Below are 21,706 nucleotides of genomic sequence, written 5' to 3' on the forward strand. Positions count from 1 at the left end.
AATTACTGTATAGGGATCGCATAGAAGGTGTAGATGACACCAATCCCTACTGTATAGGGATTACTGTATAGAAGATTGTAGAAGAAAATTTTAGAGGACTCCCAACACTAACCTGCAGTAAATAAATCTGAAGATGGCTGACAGGGGAGGAGCTAAGGAAGTGTTTCCTATTGGCTATGGGCAGTATGACCCAAAACAACAACTATAGAGCACTAAAGTAACTGAAATATCCGTTTATTTAAACTGATCTATTTTAGCGAGGATTCCCAGCCTGACGACAGAATATTCACAGCGTGTGAATCTATAAAAGATCCAATGCTGGAGAATACTTCTTCTGTACTTCTGATTGCTGAATTATGCACACTTTAAACAATACAACTTCACACTTAATAATAAAATGCCCCAATGTGACATTGTGGGTGTGCTTTAGTTAATTTTGTGGATCTAATTAGCCCCTGTTAAATGTGAAATAATTACAATGATCTTGTGACTGTTTAGGCCATGGGTCAGTCACTAACCGCAGTTAACGCCAGTATGCGGCAATCAAGCTACTAAGCACAATAGGTTTCCAGAGCCATCACTGTTCCGCAGAAAGTGACTGGTAGGAAGAACAGCCTAAGCAATAGCTTTGAAACAGGTCTGAAAGGTGGCAAGCTCACCATTGAGGAGGTTTTTCAGCATACAGCACCGAAGATGGATGAATGTACAACTCATGATCATCTCGCAGAGTCCTTGGGAAAGAAAAAAAGATAATTGAACGGTTAAACTTGAAATGCAGGAAAAGAAGTAAAAATGTCAGACAGCATACCCAACAGATCCATGCACCTAATGAAGACATTTCCAGACGGGTGCATATACTCTTGTGATTTAATCCAATATATAGATGGTTACTGACCACACTAAAGATTTAATTTTACAAGCAACAGATGCAATGGATATTTTTTGTGTCTTAGTTTATTAAAACATTTACACAACTTTTGAAATTAATACAGATATCAATAATATTGATTACCCTTAATACACAGCAAGAAGGAAAGACAATTGAACAATTCCTTATCAAGGGAGATATTCAAATATAATTTAAAATGCCCTAAACAGTACATATAATAAATGCTAAAATGTAGCAATTTATGAATTATAGACATGTTCACCTAAATTAGAATGAACAATAATCAAGAAGTAAATTAATGTTTTTTATTGCATTTGGTGTAATCAAAAAAACTTAACAATACATATGTTAAAAAAAACAGTACATGCATAGAAAAACAAAACAATCATTAAAAGAATCACAAGAAAATATAAAATCTAATCACTACTTAAGGATCACAAAAACCTCCAAAGGAAAGTGATACAAAGCTATTAATGAAACATTCTCACCCAACATCAAGCAGGCCCAAAATACATCTCCTGTAAAATTAGTTTCTGGTGGTGTAGTATCTTTAAAATTATGATTCGTAATGTGGCACAAACTGGGGCAAGAGGTAACCAAATGTCTCAATGATGCCACAATAACAGAGCCCTTGCAAATTCGACAGTCGGTAATCACGCCCTTGCAAGTCTTTAAACAACCAGTTTGTTCCAAAGTATGTCATTGGTTGAGTCAAAAATGCAAGTACATGTTACACACCTTGTTTTTTTAAAAAAAAATTTTAAACGGTTTTTATTATTTTTAAAACAAACAAACAATACAACCCAAACTGGCAGCGCTTTTTGCAACAAACACATGAACATCAATTAGTCAAGACCACTGCTCCCCCAATCCCTCCCCCCTCAAGCTTGTTTGTCCCTCTCATTCCGTATCTGCTGCGTGTGGCAGGGTATCACCTTCTTCTGAGACTGCAGAATCCGTTATTGTTCCAAACAGTCCTGCTATTAATACTCTCCATGCTAGCAGGGTACTCACTTCTTCTTCCCCACACTTGCTACATGCCTCCTGCCATACCACTGTTTCAGCCTCTGCCCATTTTTGCAAATCCCGCCACAATACCTCCACCCGTGGCTTATGGCACTGCTTCCATCCCATGGCAATCCTTTTTGCGAGCACATATGCCAAGTCCTTCAATTTCCCAACATGTTTAAGTTTCCGTGGTCTGGGAAACCCTGTTAACAGGCAGGCCCAGCCGTGTCTATAGTGAGCGTGACCCCTTTGTCCGCTAGTTTTTGCGCCACTTCTCCCCAGAAACTCTCAATCAGTGGGCAAGACCAAAACATGTGCGTCATATCAGAATCTTCCTTATCGCATTTTGGGCATGCTTGTCGTCCCACATTTACAAACTTCGATATTCTCATCGGGGTCATGTAAGCTCTGTGCGTTATGTACAACTGTATTTGTTGTAATCTGGCATTTCTTGACACCTTCTTGTGGTATCCCATAGCACGCTCCCACATCCCATCTTCCATCTGTGCTCCTACCTCTGTTTCCCATTCCAACCTCAAATGCGTCAATTCCTTCCCAACCCGGGTCATCACCATCTCATACAATCTAGAGATCTCATGCCCTCCTTTTGATATATCATATATTGTCCCCATAATGGCGTCTGGTTGCTCCACCAATACAGTCTCCGGCCAGATTTTACGAATATTCTGCACCAGCCTTAGATACGTGATATACTGGCCCCTATGCAAGCCCGCCTCTTCCCCTAGTCCTTCAAAATCCTTAATGGCCCCCTCTTGCCAGACATCCCCCAATGTAACCAGCCCGACCGACTCCCAGTAGGTCCTGATTATCATCCTTAGTTGTGCGTCTTCCCCTGCCAAGGCAACCAACGGCACCTGCGGGGAAAACGGTTACGGGTCCTCCATCATTCGACATACTCTACGCCACATCTTCCACCCAAGCAAAATCATACCCGGGCGCTCCTTCATTTCTGACCTAGGCAACCAAATAATTTCCTTCAGGTAAAACGGAGTGCAGTCCTGTCCAAACAGCTTAAATTCGGGAGTTACCTCATCAGAGAGCCATTTGACCACATATTGCAACTGGCCAGCTACATAATAGGCCTCAAAATTAGGCAGCTTAATACCCCCTTTTTCATAGAAATTCTGCAACTTCCATAGCGCCACTCTATTCCGAGTGCCATGCCATAGGAAGTCTCTGCACATACTATTCAGCTTGGCAAAAAAGTTCTTAGGTATCATGTATGGAATATTGCTGAAAAAATGCAGGAGCCTAGGTAGGACCACCATTTTAAGCATCGCCCCCGTCCCATCATCGCCAACGGCAACTTCTCCAAAAACTTCATACTTATACGGATTTTTCCCACAGCCACCTCGGTGTTGTGCAAATGTTCCTCCTCTACCGTGTGGTACACATCTATTCCGAGGTAGCGGAAGGAGCCAACCGCCCATGGTATCGACAACACTGGCAACCGCTCCGGAGGGGTTCCTATGTAGCTACCCAATGGGAACATGCTTGATTTTTGGGGGTTCACCGCTATGCCAGACAGTTCTGCATTCCTTTCCATTACCTCCAGAATATATTGAAGATTTTCCTCCAGATATTTCAGATATAATAGCAAATCGTCAGCATACAGGGATATTAGGTGTTTCTCTCCCCCTACCTCAATGCCTATCATGTCATATTGTTGTCGAAGGTACACTGCCAGGGGCTCCAGGGCCAGAATATATAACATCAGGGACCAGGGGCACCCTTGTCTGGTGCCTCTGCTAAGTTGCCACCTCTCGGATATCACCGCTCCTGTACGTACCCTAGCCAGCGGCTCACTGTAAAGCAACTTCGCCCACCTAACATAGCCTGGCCCCATCCCGTATTCCTTCAGGGCCTCCAGCAACCACGACCACCTGACTGAGTCGAAAGCTTTGACTGCATCTAGGGACACAACCGCCATTTCACCCTCGCTCCTGCTCCCCCATTCAATCACCCGGTGGAGTCGCCTATGGTTGTGGGTTATATTTCTGTTGGGGACATAACCTGTCTGGTCCGGATGTATCAATTTACAAATAACTCTCCGCAACCTATTGGCCAGGACCGCGTCAATATCTTGCCGTCCTGGTTCAGCATTGACAAGGGCCTATAGGAGCCGCAGCTATGCCCTGGTTTGTTGGGCTTAGGGAGCGGTATTATTATCGCTTCTCTAAGCGATTCCGGCAGCCGGCCCACCCCAAACGATTCATTAAACATTTTTAGCATGGGGAGGGAGTACCGCCTCTCTATATGCTTTATAAAATTCGCTAGGGAGTCCGTCCGCACTCGGGGTCTTACTGGTGGGCAGCTGCCTCACCATCTCTTCCAATTCATCCAAAGTAATCGGTGCATCCAGCTCCTCTCTTTCTTCGGCACTAATCTTAGGTAATCCCATATCTCTTAAAGTTTCTCTTATCTCCTCTCGGTTGCCCCCCCCCCCTTTGTCTTCATATAGTGCCCTGTAATAATCTAAGAATGCCTCATTGACTTCTTCTTGGGTGTTCGCTACCTCTCCATCCTCTCTGGTTATCTTCCTAATTGGGGGCCTAGGAGTTTCACTCTTGTATAACCACGGCAAGAGATGGCCCGTTTTATCCCCACCTGCATGCTGTCTCTCAACATACTTCTTATAGTTGAGGTTGCAGAGCCTTTCCTTAAGTTCCGCACATCGCTGATGTTGTTTAAGTACTAGCTATGCACCCCCCCCTCCCCTATTGAGTTCCTGTTCCAGTTCATCCTCAGCTTCCCCTAACTCCGTTAGGACCCCACCTTGCAGGCCCTTTGATTTAGCAATGGCAGCACCCTGCAATACCACCTTAAAGGCTTCCCAGAGCGTGCCCGCCGAATCCACACTACCAGCGTTCTCCTCGAAATAATGTGTGATGTCATCCCTGATATCTTCTCTAAAGACCGGATCCTTGAGTGCCTCAGCCCGGAGGCGCCACGTCGGTATCCGCGCTCTGGGGCGGCAGTACTGCCAACCCAGGACCAGAGGCGAGTGGTCCGACAGGACCCTCGCTTTGTAGTCTATTTGGGTGGTCTCTATCACCACATCTGGCGTGGCAAAAAAATAAAGTCTTGTATGCAGTTGTTGCGGGGCTGAGTAATGCGAGTACTGTTCCTCATTAGGATGTTTCAGCCTCCAAACATCTGCCAGCCCAAAGTCGTCGAGCAGTGTCTGCAATGCCCTGGCCGCTGGGGTGGGCCCATCAATTTTATCATCAGATCTGTCTACCCTGGGGTTCAGCACGCAATTAAAATCCCCTCCCCAAATAACCGCCCCACCCACACACGCACGCACCCAGGTTGGTACACAGTCCTGAAATATGCCGCCGTATTTTGATTGGGGGCATACGTATTTACAATGCACACCTCCCTATTCTCCACCAGTGCCTTCAATATGACCATCCTCCCCTCCGTATCCACCACCTCTTGTGTAAGCGGAACGTGCGGTGCCACCCAGACCAACACTCCCCAGCGTAGGCAGAATACGGAGAACCCACTACAGTACCTCTCCACTTCTTCCCCACCAGCTCCAACTTTTGCCGAGTCAGAGGCGTCTCTTGCAACAGTGCAATATCAATCTTCTGTCTTTTCAAATACATCATGACCTTGTTCCTCTTTAAGTAACTATTGAGTCCCCTGACATTCCACGTTACGATCTTAAGATCCCCCATAGCTCATAAGTATCCTCCCCCCTTCCGTGCAGCAAATCCCACCTGCCCACGCGATACAGATACAGCCCTCTGGCTTTTCCTTGTAGCCTCTTGTACAAACTCGAACTCCCCTTAACTATACACACCCCAAACTCCCCATTTCCCTCCCCACCCTCTACCCATCCCTTCCCCAACACCACACTCGCCAACTGCTGCCCAGCTCCATCCATGGAACTCAGGCACCCCCACATCTAGCCCTGCAAGCACCAAACAATGCCCAGAGCTCAGTAGGGTGAAGTCACTCTAATGGCCACTTAACTAAAGTTACTAAGTGGGGTAAAGAGATCCGCTCTGCAAGGCTCCTCAAAATACAGCAATAGTCACAGTGCTCGTAATATATTGTGCAACAGTCTGACCTTTTCTGCCTAAGGCAGCGCAAATGACAATAATCAAGTCCCAAAGATCTATTCCGCGCCATCTTGTAGCACCCTCCTCGTGCACTACTTATCTCCTCCATCTCCTCTTCCCGTCCGAACGTCAGGCTCCTGGGGACATCCCTGCACGTCGAGCCATCCCATGGCGTCCTCCGGAGTCTCAAAAAACAAAGTTTTGTGTTTATGCCGGATGCAGCAACATGTATTTATGGCCCACCTCTCTCAATCTCCGCTTTACCGTCCCAAAGTTCATGCAGCTACGCTGCACAGTCAGGGTATAGTCAGGGTAGGCCATTATGTTTGCCGCTCCTCGTGTAATCGTTCCTCCCTTGCGGAAGTGTTCTAGTATCCTCTCCCGGTAATTAAGGATTTTGGCAATTACTGGCCTAGGCGGGTTTCCCGGCGGCGGCCTCCTTGTTAGAGCCCTATGCGCACGTTCCACCGTGAATCCTTGAGATAAGGCTCCGCCGGGTATCTCCTGCAACAGCATGGATTCAATGAACTCCGTGGGATCGTGGCCCTCCGATCCTTCTGGCAGGCCCACGATGCGAATGTTGTTCCGTCGGGCGCGTCCTTCTGCCTCCTCCGCCCTGCTCTCCAAGTTGCCCACTCTCTGCACCAGGGCATGCAATTAAGCCTTATGGGAGGCACAATCTGCGGTGTTCGGGCTCACCTCTTTCTCGAGGGTCTCAGTGCGCTCCGCCAAGGACCTGACGTCCTGCCGGAGTAAATTCACTTCCTCCTGCACCTCACCGACCTTAAGGTCCAATGCCGTTTTCAGCTCAGTTACGGCCAGTTCAAGCTTAGCTTCCCAGGTCGCCTTCAAGTCCGCAATCGCAGCCAGGACCTCTTGGTTAGTACCAGTCACAGGCATGCCGCCTGTAGGCGACTTATCCTTACTCTTGGAACTTTCCGGACCAGGGGACGTCTTGGCGAAGTCGTCCAACGTGGGCTGCTTCGCCTTCGGTCTCACTGTTCTATTAGACATGACCCAGAGGACCTGCGTTCTGCACAAGTTACAAATGCGCACCCCGTTCGCTCCTATCGCCCGACCACCGTGCGGCCTGCTCCTTCCTTTGTTCCGGTCGTTGATCGGCCATTTTGTTTCGTCTTTCGTCTCCGGTGCTCCTTATCTTTTTCGCACAAAGCTCCACCACCGTTCCTCCCACGCCTCTTAAAAGTTCACCAAGCGCAGTCAGACCGTTCACACATCGGCATGTGTGTTTTCAGTAGTCATAGGCACGTTGTTATGCGCCATTTCGCCAGGATCATTTCAGGATCTCGGGAGCTCCTCCAGATCGCGTCCTCCTACATGGCCCTCGTAGCCACGCCCCTACAAACCTTGTTGCAAGGGAAGATACACAGGTATTTTGATAAGTCGCCTCTATTTCTTTTAAACTATAAGTATTGTTAGGTTGTACACATGGAAAACATTACAACAATAGTGTTTCACAAAGAAAGCATCATTACAAATACTTTGTATGACATTACATAATCCACAAATGTTCCCTTCCCGCCTTCTCTAAAACGTTTGGTCCTCTATATTTGAAAGGATCCGCAGAAATTGGCTCACAGGCTTGGGTTTAGATGTTAATGCTGGAAATGTTTTATCAAACTCCAAAAATAGGGTCCAAGTCTCTGTGAATTGGCGTAACATACGTTCTTTGGCTACAATAATTTTCTCAGCCACGACAATGTCCCATACCTTAAACCACCAAAGAGTTAACAATGGGCCTTCCGGGGACCTTTCAGTTACGAGCTACTGTAATCCTAGCAGCTAACAGAAGTTGAGCTATTAATTTAGCAGCATTCCCACATTTAGGATAGATTCCTGCAACTGAAGCGCCTAGGAGAGTGACCTCAGTATTCATCGGAAATGTAACATGGGTAATGGTTTCTATTTTGCACACAATTTTCACCCAAAAGGAGTTAAACCACATATGAAAATATGTCCCTTGTGCTCTGCATTTCCGCCAACATGTAGACTGTAATGTAGGTTGAAAATGGTGTAGCTGAGAGGGGGAGGAATACGATCGGAATAAATGTTTCAAAGCACATTCGATATTAGTTCTGCATCTAGAAGAGTAGTTTCTAGCCCAGATATCTAGCCAGGATTTGTCATCCAATGAACGACCCAGGTCATCCTCCCAGTGAGGCATATAGGAAGGGCGAACCACCAACATGTAATTTCGTAAAGGTTTATATATTTTAGAAACACTTTCAGCTTATGGACCCTCATGAATAGAACGCTCAATTGGACTCAGTTCGTTTGTAGCCCCTTGTCTAATCATTGGGCGAGTTATCCATTGGCTTAATTGAACATACTGGAATCTGACCGATTCAGAAAGTTGCAATGCTGCTTAACAGCTTTCAAAGGTGGGTGGTTGTTTGTCTTCAAATAGTTGCAATAGAATTTGCAGGCCTCCTCTCTTCCAATTTCTAACTGCCCCTGGTTGCGTACCGCGGGAAAAAGCAGGATTGTGAAAGATTCGGTAATACAGGCCTACATCTCTTAGGACCCCCTTTTGCTGTAGTGCCCAGTACCAAGCCTTCAATACAGTCTTTTTTTAAAAATGATTTCTTTTCATTATTTTCAACAAGAAAAGCAGCACATATACAGATTGTATTCACAATGAGGTGACTTAACAGCGAGAACATAACACATGATAATACAGATAATGGTAAGTCTGTCGGAGGAGGAGGAGGATAGATATGTTGTATCGTGTGCCGGTGTGGGGCATGTCCGGGCTCTCTTTGGTTCCTGATTTCGTACTTATTCCTCCCATTTCCCCCATATCTTGAGGAACTTCCAGGGGCATCCCCTTGCCGTGTAGATGCGTCTTTCTAGGGAGGCACACCTGTCCATTTCATTGGTCCATCGGTCAATGCTAATCCTATCGGCAGAGCCCCAGGTGCTTGCCGTTAGCCGTTTCCCCAGCCCCAGTGCCACACTTAGAAATGCCCTTTCGTATTTAGTGAGGTCCGTTTCTACCCCTATTCCCAGTAGGAGTTTGGGGTTGTGTGGGATTGGGTCTCCCAGCACTCTCGAGAGGTGCAACAGGCACGCTGTCCAAAATTCCTGCAAAACCCTACATTCCCAGATCATGTGGTAAAAGCTGCACTCAGCCCTCTTGCAGCGGAGGCAGGTTGCATCGTCATCTCCCCCCCCAATCTGGATGTTTGTGTTCTGGCGTAGTACGATCTGTGCAGGATCCTGAGTTGTATCAGTCTGATTTTTGCGTCTATTCCAATCTAGCGTGGGGACATCAGCGCCTCCACCCCTTCTTATGTTTCCAATACCCCCAGATCTTGCTCCCATTTCTCTCGGAGGTGTGTGAGTTCACCAGAGCCAAAAGAGTTGATCACCTGGTAGAGGGTGGATGTAACATTGGAGGGGATTCGGTGCGGAAGGGTGTTTGTTTCTAGGGGGGAGCATGCGGGTATGTCGGTGAGGCTCTGGAATTGGGTGTTGATGGCGTGTGCGAGTTGGAGGTATCTGAAGTGGTCCATAGGCCTTAGTCCATATACAGCGTTCAGCGTTTCAAAGTCTCTCAGCTGGCCCTCGTGGATTATGTTGTATCCCTTTCCTCTCCCAGGTTTCTAAGTGGCCCATTCGCAGGATTCCGGGGAGATGTGCATTGTGCCATAGGGGCTGGATAAGGGTTGGTTTGTCCTCCCAGCCAATATGTTTGTGTATCTCCTTCCAGATTTGGCGGATGTGCAATGTCCTCCTGAGGGCTATGTTCAGGTTTTCTTTGTTGTCATATAGTATTTGTAGAGGAGGCGGAAGGCCGGTGTCTATTGTTTCAATCCGGATATGCGGGAGCGTTGAGTCCCCGTGTAGCCAGTCGTTTGCGACCCCTGCTTGTGCGGCCCAATAGTAGATGCGAATATCAGGCAGTCCTATACCTCTTTCCCACACCGACCAACCAAGTGTTTTGAGGTCGATGCAGGCTTGTTTCCCGTTCCATAGTAGCGTGCGTAGGGACCTGTCAATGTCTGTGAATGTGGCAGCCGGGATTGGGAGTGGGGCGTTTTGGAGGACGTATAAAAATCTCGGGAGTGCCAGCATTTTGAATAGTGTGGCCTTGCCCAGCAGAGAGAGAAGAAGGGTTTGCCAGTGAGAGGAGACGTTTTTAAATCTATCCAATATCGGGCATAGGTTCAGCTTGAGGAAGTCGTCTGGTGCGATGGTTAGCTGTATGCCCAGGTAGGTGAAGCCTAGTATCGAGACTGAGTATATGCAGAGGTCCGGGATCACTTCATCTCCTCCTTGAATTGGGAAGTATATTGATTTCTGTGTGTTTACCTGCAGGCCCATGAAGTGTTGGTACTCCTCCAGGGTCTTGGTTACCACCGGGCAGGAGGTTACTGGTTTGCTGAGGTAGATCAAGAGATCATCTGCATATAGTGAGACACGCTCCTCGCCCCCCGTGGGCCAGGCAAACCCCGCTCATCGTCCGACTGTGCGTACTCGGATTGCTAGGGGCTCGATGGCGAGAAGGAATAGTAGAGGCGAGAAGGGACAGCCCTGTCTGGTCCCGCGACCCAGCGGGAATGTTCTAGATGTTTTCCCGTTGACCCGCACAGATGCTACGGGGAGGGTGTATAGGAGTTTCGTCCACGACATGTAGTTTTGCCCGAATTTTATGAGTTGCATTATACCCGATAGGGCCTCCCATCCCAACGAGTCAAAGGCCTTTTCGAAGTCGACCGCAAGGAGGCCGAGCGGTTCCAGAATCTCTGCCGCTCTGTCTAAGGCCACCCTGACCCTGCGGAGATTCATTCTTGTGGATTTGTCAGGCATAAAACCGCATTGGTCCGGGTGGACCAGAGAATCGATCACCCCGAGCATCCTTTTGGCCAGGACTCTTGCTAGTATTTTGGCCTCTCCATTAATTAATGATATTGGCCTGTACAAGGCGCAGTGTTCTGGGGGTTTCCCTGCTTTGGGGATGATTACAATATTTGTTTTCCTGAGGTCCGGGGGGAGATGACCCTGCTCTCTGCTGCGAAGGAACATGTTATGCATGTGCTTCGTTGTTGTTGCGCTTAGTCGCTTCCAGATTTCTACCGGGAAGCCGTTGGGGCCTGGGGTTTTCCCTGTCTGTAGCTGCGATAGTGCTTCCCCGATTTCTTCTTCCGTAATCTCAGTGTCTAGTTGTTCTATTTGTGGTCTGGAGAGTTGGGGGATCTCGATCTGTTCAAAGAAGCATGGAGCGCTTGGTGTGGGGTCCTCCGCTGGCGGAGAGTATAGTCGTTCATAGTAATCGGCGAAGAATTTCCCCTTCTTGGGTTTTTATGGCCCGTACTTGGCCCCTGCTCTGTTCCCGTCGTTCTAGCCAGGCCAGGGTCTTGCCGGCCTTGTCACCCCTTTCATATATCTGGCTTTGGGTTTGCATTGGGCCGTTCGCGCGTTGTCTAGAACCCGGTCCTTTAGGATTGTCTGGGCTGTCGTTAGGGCGTCTTGTGCCTCTTGGGTTCCTTCTTCCAACAGTTGCTCCTCCCGCCGGGTTACTTGGGTTTCTGCTTCGATGATTGCCACGTTTTGTCGTTTCCTGTGTGCAGATACCAGAGAGATCGCTTCCCCTCGCAGGACGGCTTTATATGCTTCCCATCGCACGGTCGGGCAGGCGCCCTCTTCTGCATTTAGGTCGAAGTATTCTGACGTTTTCTCCGTAAGTCCTTTCATTATTTCCGGTATTCCCAGATAGTAGGTGCTTAGAAGTCAGGTGGGGTCCGGTTTATGTTGTTTCCCTTTGAGTTTGATCAGTAGGGGGGAGTGGTCCCAGATCCCTCGCGCCAGGAATTCTGCAGATGTTAATCGATGGGTCATGTTCCTTGGGGTGAAGATATAGTCCAGCCTGGAGAGGGTTCTATGCGCATTAGAGTAGAACAAGTAGCACTTCTCTGAAGTGTAGATTGTCCTCCACGTATCCGATAGTCCCATTGCGTCCGCAAAGGTGGACTGCTTGGTCGGGGTGTCTGCGGTCCTGTTGCCTCTGTGCGTCCTGTCCAGTCCAATGTCCATGACCTCATTGAAGTCTCCTCCGATTGCCCACGCGTCAGCCTGTTCCTTCAGCATGATGGGTTGGAGCTCAGTGAGGAGTTCCGCCGTGGGGGGTGCGTACACTGCGATGAGGCCCCAGGTCTCTCCACACATCTCTCCAAGCACTACCACAAACCTGCCCCGAGGGTCTGATATCACTTCATTGGTTTTCAGTGGGACCCGCTTGTGTAGGAGGATCATGACTCCTCTGAAGCCTCTAGAGAACCCTGCCATATATGTGTGTGGGTAGTTGGATTTCCTGAAGAAGCTGCTGGTGGTACCCATGAGGTGGGTTTCGGTGATGAATGCCACGTCCGGGCTTGCCTGTTGAGGTATTGGAGCACCAATTTCCGTTTTATGCTTGTCCCCAGACCGTTGACGTTCCAGGTTAATAGGGAGATCTGTCTTGTGTTGTTTACGTCTGCGTGTGTCCTCCTATGTAATGGTGCTGATGGATGTGATACGACTTCCATGTCTCTGTTATTTGCGGTGTGTTGTTCTGCTCGGGGCATTGGTGCCCCTTCGTGGTCTCTCTCGCTGTTTTCCCATTATGGTGTGCTTCGCGTATAAACCTTAAAACGTTGAACAGTGAACTTGAGATCGGCTCAGATTGATGATGAGTGGACATGCTAGGGTCCCTGGGAGTGGTGTGCCCTTTCTCTTTATTTCTGTGGCGAGGATATTTCCAGTGTAGCATGTCGCAGATCGGTGGTGTGTCCGTTGTCTGTGAGCCGTTTCCTTTAGTAACTGGAACTCCTAAACTCCCCCCACCCTGCACTTCCCCCCAACTTGAAGTACCTGTCGCCCAAATGAAGCGAACCATGAACTAAATACTGTGGGTGGTCAGGAGGACCAAGTGTCTCAACTCGTGCAGTTCGTAGCCACTCTGCACTCGGGTGAAGAGGGGGGGGCGTGCTTCTTCAGTCTCCTCTCCGCCCGGCCCGCCCGGTTTCAAAGTTGTTCTTGGATTCCTGTGAGCTTTGTTTTATTTGGCTGGGTTCTCTGTGGGTTCGCCTTCAGCCAATGTCGCATGCATCTCGTCCGTCCCTCTTGGTGGTGACGACTGCTCGGGGGGGGAGGGGGTAGAGGGTGCCTTTATTGCTTCCTCGGGGCGTGTTCCTTCTTGGGCTGGTGGGGTGTGGGTCCGAGAGAACCTGTGTTTCGAGCCAGTCCCAGGTTTCCCAGGGGTTGTGGAACACCTAGACCACTCCTTTGTGATAGACTTTGAAGGTTGCCAGGAAGAATAGCGCGTACTTGATATTCAGGGATGTTAGCTTTTTCTTGACGGAGTCATACGATTGCCTTGACTTCTGGACTTCCTGTGTATAGTCGGGGAAGAAGCTGATCCGGTTGCTATTGTAGGTAATAGGGCCCGTTGCACTCGCCATCTGAAGGAGTGTGTCCCGATCTCCTTAGTTCATAAGTTTGGCGATCACTGTGCGTGGGGGGGGGGGGGGCCGGAAGCGGTCTGCCTGTCGGGACCCTGTGTGCCCTTTCAATAGAAAAGAATTTTGAGAGTTTTTTAGGGGCCATCAAATCTGTTAACCATTCCTCCAGGAAGAGTTCCATGGAGGGTCCCTCTTCTTTCTCGGGCAGGCAGTTTCCACCCCCCTCCACCTCCTCGCTTGCCGGTCCGGGGAGCCTTGTTGGAATGTGAGTTGTATATTTATCCATCTTGTTCTGTGTTACCCCTCTGCGGGGTAGATCTTTCCCCATGGTTGGTACCGTTGTTTTTCCACTCCTGATCTTCCCCTGCTGTTGTGGGTCTTCGTTTCTCCGGTCTTTTTTGTCTCTTTCCCTCACTCGCGACTGGTGGGGGGTTTTCTCGCGTGGGGTTTGTGCCTTATTGCGGGTTTGGGATATTAGTATCTGCGTCGATGGTCCGTTAGGCGTGTTGTGGAGTTTTCTTATCCTGGATCCCTGGTTGGGGGGTGGTTCTGGGGCAGGTTCCTTTATTTGGCCTTGGGTCTGCATGGTGTGTGCCACAGGATCAGTGCCTGTCTGTCCAGGGTGTCTCCCACGAGGTTCCTGGGATGGCCGCTGTCCCAGTGTGTTGTTGCGACCTTTATTATTGCCCGCGGGTGTGCCAGGTCCCCAGGTTTATTCCCTGTCTATCAAATGGTGGGCCGCCCTTTACCCAGTCACGCTTTAGGGTTCCGGCAGTCTTATGGCGGCCCAGTCTTTGGTTGTCTCAATTTGCGGGCTTATGCCCCACCCCTGCGGTGATGCCTGCTGGGCGGGGGTCCCCAAGCGCCTGTTGGGGGTGGCTCTTGGGTGTCAGTGGGGCTGGACCCTCGCCACTGCACACGGCGCAGGGGGGCGGGAAAGCGAAGGGAAGCCCCCTGCAGTTGTTGCCGGCAGGAGGGTGTGGTGGGCGGGAAAGGAGGAAGAGATCCTTCGGTTCCCGGACCCTTCTTTGCTGCCTCTGGGCCTGGGTGTTTCTGTGGGGCCCCCCCTCGACCCGAGTGCCCAGCCGCTCTCGCACAGCGCACACGGTGGGCGTCGGGGAGGGGGGACCTCGCTTGTGGCGGTGGTTTGTTTTTGGTCACGGGGGTGGATAGGAGGCGATAGGGGCCGTTCAGCCCGCCTGTTCCCGGGTCCTGATTTTGTGCGGGACGCTGCTGGAGCGGGCACCCCTCGACCGGAGTGCCCCGCCGCTCGCACTCAGCGGGCACTCCCGGGGAGGGGGAGTCCCGTACGCAGTGCTGGCGTGTTGGTGGTCGCTGGAGGTGGGGAGTAGGCGGGGGGGCCTCTCTGCTGACTTGGCCTCGGGTCCAGACGTTGTGCAGGTCGATGGTATGGGCACCCCTCGACCTGAGCGCCCCGCAGCTCGCTCACAGCGTACACGGCAGGCGCCGGGGAGGGGGTCCCCTCTTATGCTGGCCGTGTGGTGGTTTGTTGCGGTCTTCTGCTCGGAGCAGCGGTTCCCTTGCTCCACAGGTCCTCAGCTACTGGGGCCCGCAGCCATTTTTTACTCGAATTCCTCGGTCGGCCTCAGAGGATTCTGTCAAAGGTGCAGGGGGCTTCAAAATGCTCTGATTTTCGTCGGACTTTCGTGGGGTGGACGCGGGTGTGTTCCCCTACCCGATTTTCTCATTTTGGGTTATGTACGCTTCAGGATTCTGCAGGGGGTTGCAGGATTCAGACGGCCCGGGCGGAGGGTTAGACCTGCATCAGACGCACCCTGGTGGTCTCCTGTCTTCAATACAGTTTTAGAGGAGGTTAAGAGGTTACGCCCTTGTTTCCATACCGAGTGGGGATCAAACGGCAATGATATATGATATGATATAATATAATAGGTTATTTATAACGCGCTTAATACCCAGAGGTTTCTAAGCGCGGACCCAGGGATCGAAGCAGTGTTGCTCCATGTCGTCTTGTATCCAAGGCAATCACCTTGCCCCTGAGCTATCCTCCCGTGACGAGCGAAGGGGAAGTCTAGATTGTTCAATATTTACCCATTTTGGTGGAGAATCCAGTGACATCCATTGCAAAAGATGTAAAAATCTGTACAAATCTGAGCTGCCGCATAATCCTTATCCAAATCCGGAACCCCTAACCCACCCAGTCGGCACCCCCCCAATCATCACTTTTCTGGGAATCTTTGCCTTCCTACTACGCCAAATAAACCATAATATTTTCCCTTGGAGCCGGTCAATAATATTTTTAGGAATCTCCACTGGAAAAGATGTACAAAAATATAAAAAACGAGGGAGTATATTCATTTTATCAGCTGTGATACATCCCATCAAAGACATTTCCTGAGACGCCCGTCTTTCCAAATCTGCTTCTATTAACTTGAAGAGGTGAAACGTTGGCCCCAAATAATTCTAATGGGGAGGCCGTGATGGAGATCTTTCCTCCCATTTAATTGGGCTGGATGACTGCAATGCGAGAACTTCATTTGTGGTCAGTCCCACCCCTAGTGCCACTGATTTAGAATAATTTATTTCAAAGCCTGCTGCCAGTCCAAAAGATTTTAATTCTTGGAGGACACCATGAAGGGAAGACCGAATTTTAGTTAGAGTTAATAAAACATCATCATCATAAAGGGATACCTTGTATTGAGAATTACATATGGGACTCCTTCAATGGCTGGATTATTATGTATCCTCTGAGTGAGAGGTTCCTTGATCAGGGCAAACAATAAGGGGGCAAGAAGACACCCCCGACGTGTTCCGTATCTAAGGGGAATAGCAGTTGTCGGTTCCCTATTCACTCGCAATAAACCCCCCCCTATTTATTGGTTCGGGCTCCCTCACTGTGCTTGGTCGCTATGGCATTTGTGGGGGAAATAGTTATGCCCCTCCACTTAAAAAAATCACCAGCTGCCACTGGCCCTCAGACTGTGTTGGGAACGGGATGGAGCGAGCCCAGGGACTGTGGTGGGAGCACGATGGGTGGGAACCATGGGATAGTGGTGGGAGCAGAGTGGGGAGAGCCCAGGGTGTGTGATGGCCTGGGGAGAGACCAAGGACTGGGTAGGAATGGGAGCCCAGCGACTGTGATGGGAGCAGGTGACGGCACGCAATACATACTGTCCATTTGGCATTTCTGGCGGGTCACAGCCTGCCCAAATCTTGCTCTGGGGGGCCCAGGCCAAAAATGTTTGAAGACCACTGCTGCATCCTCTTTGGCAAAGACCAATATGTGTAACTTTATCACAAATGGTCATGCAAATCCATTCCTAACAATGTAGGTTGTTGCATAATGCATAACTACAGTATTCCCTCTGTAAAACACTGTGTAGTCTCCATGGCTTACAGTAAAGTTTAGGTTAGTGTATCTAAATCTCAGTGTCAACTAGATTTTTGTTGTTAGGTGAAGATGCATCACATTGATGAGTGAAAACCTTTGAAAAAGTACATGATCACACGGCTAACTGCTTTTAATGGAACATCTAGTTCTGTGACCTGCTGGTTGCATTCTGTGCAACTGGTGCTCAAAACATGAGCGGTTCTATACCAGTTACCCTGAAAGTGAGATGGCAGCAAACTATAATATTCCACAAAGTTTGACCAGTTCTCTGCCGCTATGCCATCTACTCTGCTTAGTCTCTTACTTTCTTTTCTATTACATAATGAATACACAAGGCTAACTAAATGTTTATGCAAAAGAATGATCAATGGTTCCATCCAGACTGTATATCGACACATCTGCAATACCACACTCGTTAGTCAGTCTCCAGAGATTGATTGCTTTATATACTAACACCTACAGGACAGAGCTGACCAAATTGTTTTCTGAGCCTTTTTATCATATCTATTTATTTGTGTCCATTCATGCAGCTAATCTTTGAAATTTTACAGACACTCAGCCACAGCTTGCAAAGTCCACTTGCCCACTCACATAGTCAAGTAGATTTTATGAAGGGTGAGTACCATATATAGGGGATGTTTGAAACTTTTATGTAACATTTATTTTTTGCAGTAAATGTCAAATAAATATCCCTGCGCATAACTGACAGCAGTATGCCAAACAAAGTTGGTTTGTGGCGCCATGCGCCATTTTACAGAAAGCGCTTTTGCATTTGTTGTCATCCGTTGCTGTGGCTCGAGTGTATTTTTTTTAGGTCGAGTAGGTAAACTAAATACTTATAATTTTAAAGAATTTGCAAGGCCTGATTCGTCTCACTAATCATTACTTCAGCAGTACACACAAATTCTGTATCGATGCTCGATGTATGTTTTGGATGCACATATAAAATAGAGACATGGTGACATTAAAAATAGAGGAGTACAACATTACTAATCAAATGCGTGTGTTTGCTAATCGAGACTATTTTAATTAGAAAACTCTGCTAATCAATTTTTTAAAACTTATTTATGCCTTGGGGACCCTATTAGAGTCGCGCCCAATAAGAATTTGACCCTCACGAAAGGGAAGAATTGTCTCCTCTAACAGTTGAATAATTGTTCCTGACCTTCATTAGGGGTGTAAATCGAAACCAAGGTATACAATTCCCCAAATAACATGCCTTTAAACACAACATGCCGCTGTTCCGGATCATATATAATGTCCAGTTCCTTTAACTGGATACCCCTTGCCAACAGGATAGCTGTTCCACCAGTCTTCCAACCACCAGATGCTAAAAATTGTCTTGGGAAGTCTTTATTCCGCAGATGGGAAAAATCAAAAGGAAGTAAACGAGTTTCCTGTAGGAAGATTACTGTGCTATTCAGGTCCTTTAGACGTTTCGCTGGAGAGTTTAGACCCTTTACGTTAAGTGAAACACATTCACATTTTTGGTGAGGTGGAGGGGTCAATCCTGACAGTCTCTTCTATAGAAGAGGGAGGAACCAACAAGATTTTCTTTGACATTGCAGTCTTGAGTGTTAACACAATAATGCAGCGCAATTTGCCCCGTTTGGCTCCAAGTGTCATCCCACTTCGGGCCCGGCATGAGCCACATGGTGCCCATGATTAAATGGCTCTTTCTAGCGCTTCCTTTCGCAGAGTATTTAGGTTCCCATCCACCAAAAAATGCAGATTCCAAGATAACTTCCTCTATTTAGGTATGCAGAGGTGATTTCCCTGGCCTGCCACCTTTGGGGAGCTTCGCCCAAATGTTGCGCTTAGGTTCCAGAGTTTCACCAGCATCCGGTTTACGAGAGGTCCATTTTTAGGTGCGGGCCCTTGATTTCCACTGCTTCTTCCAACTTGTCGATAGTACAGACCATCTCTTCAAACGTGAGATGCAAAGTTGATGGGAACAACCAGTGGTACTTCATTTTTTGTTCTTGTAAAAATAGTGCTAAAGGCCGAAGTGCTCTTTGTTTCTGAATTTTTAGGGCTGCAAGATTTTGAAAGATTTGTAATGCTGTCCCCTAATGGGTCAGTTCGCCCTGAGTACGCCCTGCAGCAATAATCTCCTGTTTGGTGGTAAAGAAAATGGACTCGAGTGATTACGTCTGGTGAGGCATTTGAAGAAAAGGCTGTTCGGGTGCGTAGCGTATGAGTATGATCCAGAAAAAGCAAGGATTTGTCAATCTCGGGAAGGAGTGCTTGAAAGAAATCTCCTATATAAAGATTCAAAGCCAGGTCTGGAATTGAAGAAGGCACCCATCTGAGAGGTAAATTATTCCTCCGGGCCCCGTTTTCCATATGTTCCTGTTGTTTACTTTCCAATGTTTTGCTTTTTCCAGCAATTGAATTCTGTGCTAGTAGTGGAATGATATAATACGTGATATTCTGTCTCTGCCAGCCTTTGTTCTGAACACTTTGGTCTAGGTGATGCAACTTGGTAGCGATTTCAGACATGCAGTTGCGAAATTCGTCCTTAAAATCCAATGCCAAAGCCTGAATGTCTTTGTAAGTGGCCAATTGGCTTGCAGGGCGATCTGGAGATTGGGTTAAAGCTTTCATAATTTCTGCCTTCTTCCCCTTGTCTGAGGAGAGCAACATTGTAGATATATCAGCATTTTTTGTGTTTTTGATTGCCTAGACATCTTGCACAGCTTGGTAGGATTTCCTTCCAATTAAGACAGTATTAGTATGGTCAAACAGAGAAGTCGTTACTTCATACGCTAGTATCCAGGTGATTTTACATTCTTTTGAAAAGGAGAGGAATAAACACCCCCCCACCAAGGCTACAGCACTGATTGTCACTTTGCTGTTCCAGACCTCCCAGAAGGTCTCAGATTAACCAGCATCCAGCTGCTACATGTCCACGGTTCTTATGCATGTAATCATGTATTGTTTCCCATGGTGCTGGAAAGGGTTAGGAGCCTCTAGTAAAGGACCAGTCCAACCTAAAGAGTTTATTCTTAGTGGAAAGTGGTCGACTATACGTTCCTCCTTCAATGAGCAAATACTGTCTAGGATGTACAACATCTTACACCTGAAAGTGTTAATTGAGTCAACAGATTATTTTCAGATCTATGTAGAGAAAGAGTGTGTTGGAAGCGAAATGATTTTGGCGTAGGAGGTCAGTTGTCTGCATTGATGCCTACATTGGAGAGAGGTTAGCCCTAGCTCTTGTCTTACAACTGCACTGGGTAAAGACATGGCAAGACCCGATGACTCTTTCACATCTGTCCCTGGATAACATATAAATAATAGCCCAAGTCAACATTTGTCATATCAAGGCCATACAGCAAAACTGGTTCAATCTTAGTAGTATCGCAACACTGGTAAGACTGAAAACGTACATAATCGATGATAAAGATGTTTAAGTTGAGAAACCAAAGGATGCATCTTATCTTTCAAAGAGTCCTTCTCTGCCCATAGGGAGTTGCAGTAAGAAAGATTGTAGCCAAGGTATTGCGAAGAAAGCTCTCTGTCCAATCTGCAATTCCCAATTGCCCAGTACTTAGTCTTGGGTTTTGACTTGGATGTGAAAAAGACAACTTTGGATTTTTGTCCGTTGACCAGTAGATTGTTTGTGTTGGCATATTTAAAGAATGGATCTAGTTTCCTTTGCAGACCAATTGCTGTCTTGTCATAGAAAACAAGATAATCCGCAAAAGCTATCCCATGGAGTTTTAGATAACCCAGTTTAAAAGGAAAAGTGTTGCTATTTTGCCAAAGTTTGTCAATGTCGCTGATGTAAGCGTTCAATAATATTGGTGCGAGTACGCACACTTGTTTCAGGCCCACTGATGTTTCTACAGATATGGACAAAGAACCCTCACTGGTGAGCCTAACCTTAACGGTCGTATCAGTGTGTAACAGTGCCATCAACTGGACTAATTTTAGGGGAACCTTACTGTCCAGCTGTTTTCAGCACAGGAGCAATCTTATCACCCGATCAAAAGCACTGTCCATGTAAATTGATGCCATGTAGATGGTACCAGCTGAACTTTTTTTGACGGAAGCTTATAAATGGGCAGTCACAGTGGCATTCAATGCAGTCCCCATTTGAGGCCTAAAGCCTACCTGGTGTCGCATAATAATGGTTGAGACTGGTGTTAAGGGCTCTCAACATTAATGAGGACTTTTTTTTTTACTAGGTGCATCCAGTAAGGCTATAGGTGTATAATTATCAGGATTGCTAGGCTCACCATTCTTATAGATTGTTGTTATTATTATGGACTCACTCCAGGTCGGGGAAAAAATCGTGGGTCTTAAAGATGTAATCAAACAACGCTTTTAAGATTGGAGATTAGGGGGGCACTGTTGCGCACAAATCAAGATGGCCGCCTGTGCAGAGATCTCTGCAGCCCAGCGACCACGTATGGTGCGATATACATCCTTGTTGGGTGCTACCGTCAGCAAGATACCATTCAAGCGATATCGGAGATCACCAGCTACCTGTGGATGTCATTTGGAGCCCCGGGGACCAGTTGCAATGCTGCGTTGGTACTGCCACAGCGAGCGTGCCGACAACGCACTGGCAGTCAGTTGGCACCAGAGGAAATCTAGCCCGGCACGGGGAACCATGGCCGGCAGTCCGTGACAGCGCTCTCGCAGGCCACCCGACAGAGACCACATAATGCAGAGTCAGCGGATGCTGTCGGGGTGCGCTACCAGGATGCTGCCCCTAGCACTTGGGGCCTTGCAGAGGTGCTGCGATCCCCAGCTGAGGAGGTGCGCGAAGCCGGCCACGGTGCTTTCATGAGGCAGTGAGTCGGGTATGCGTGTGGGACGATTGATCCGCCATGCAGAGCCTTGCTCCCAATCACTCCCACATAACAGACAAGGA

At 48.0% G+C, this 21,706-nt stretch overlaps 1 protein-coding gene across 2 annotated transcripts in view; it reads right to left on the reverse strand.

The window, feature by feature from the left end:
- DHX35 (DEAH-box helicase 35) overlaps positions 1-21,706 on the reverse strand; it is a 2,070,470-nt gene that overhangs the window by 43,771 nt on the left and 2,004,993 nt on the right. For both annotated transcript variants that reach the window (XM_069652289.1, XM_069652288.1), the window contains one exon: positions 660-731. In XM_069652289.1, the coding sequence (XP_069508390.1) occupies positions 660-731 (72 nt within the window). The remainder of the gene's footprint in view (positions 1-659; positions 732-21,706) is intronic.

Source organism: Ambystoma mexicanum, chromosome 3p, assembly GCF_040938575.1.
Source record: "Ambystoma mexicanum isolate Mex_15411 chromosome 3p, UKY_AmexF1_1, whole genome shotgun sequence".
In the NCBI taxonomy this organism is placed as follows: domain Eukaryota; kingdom Metazoa; phylum Chordata; class Amphibia; order Caudata; family Ambystomatidae; genus Ambystoma; species Ambystoma mexicanum.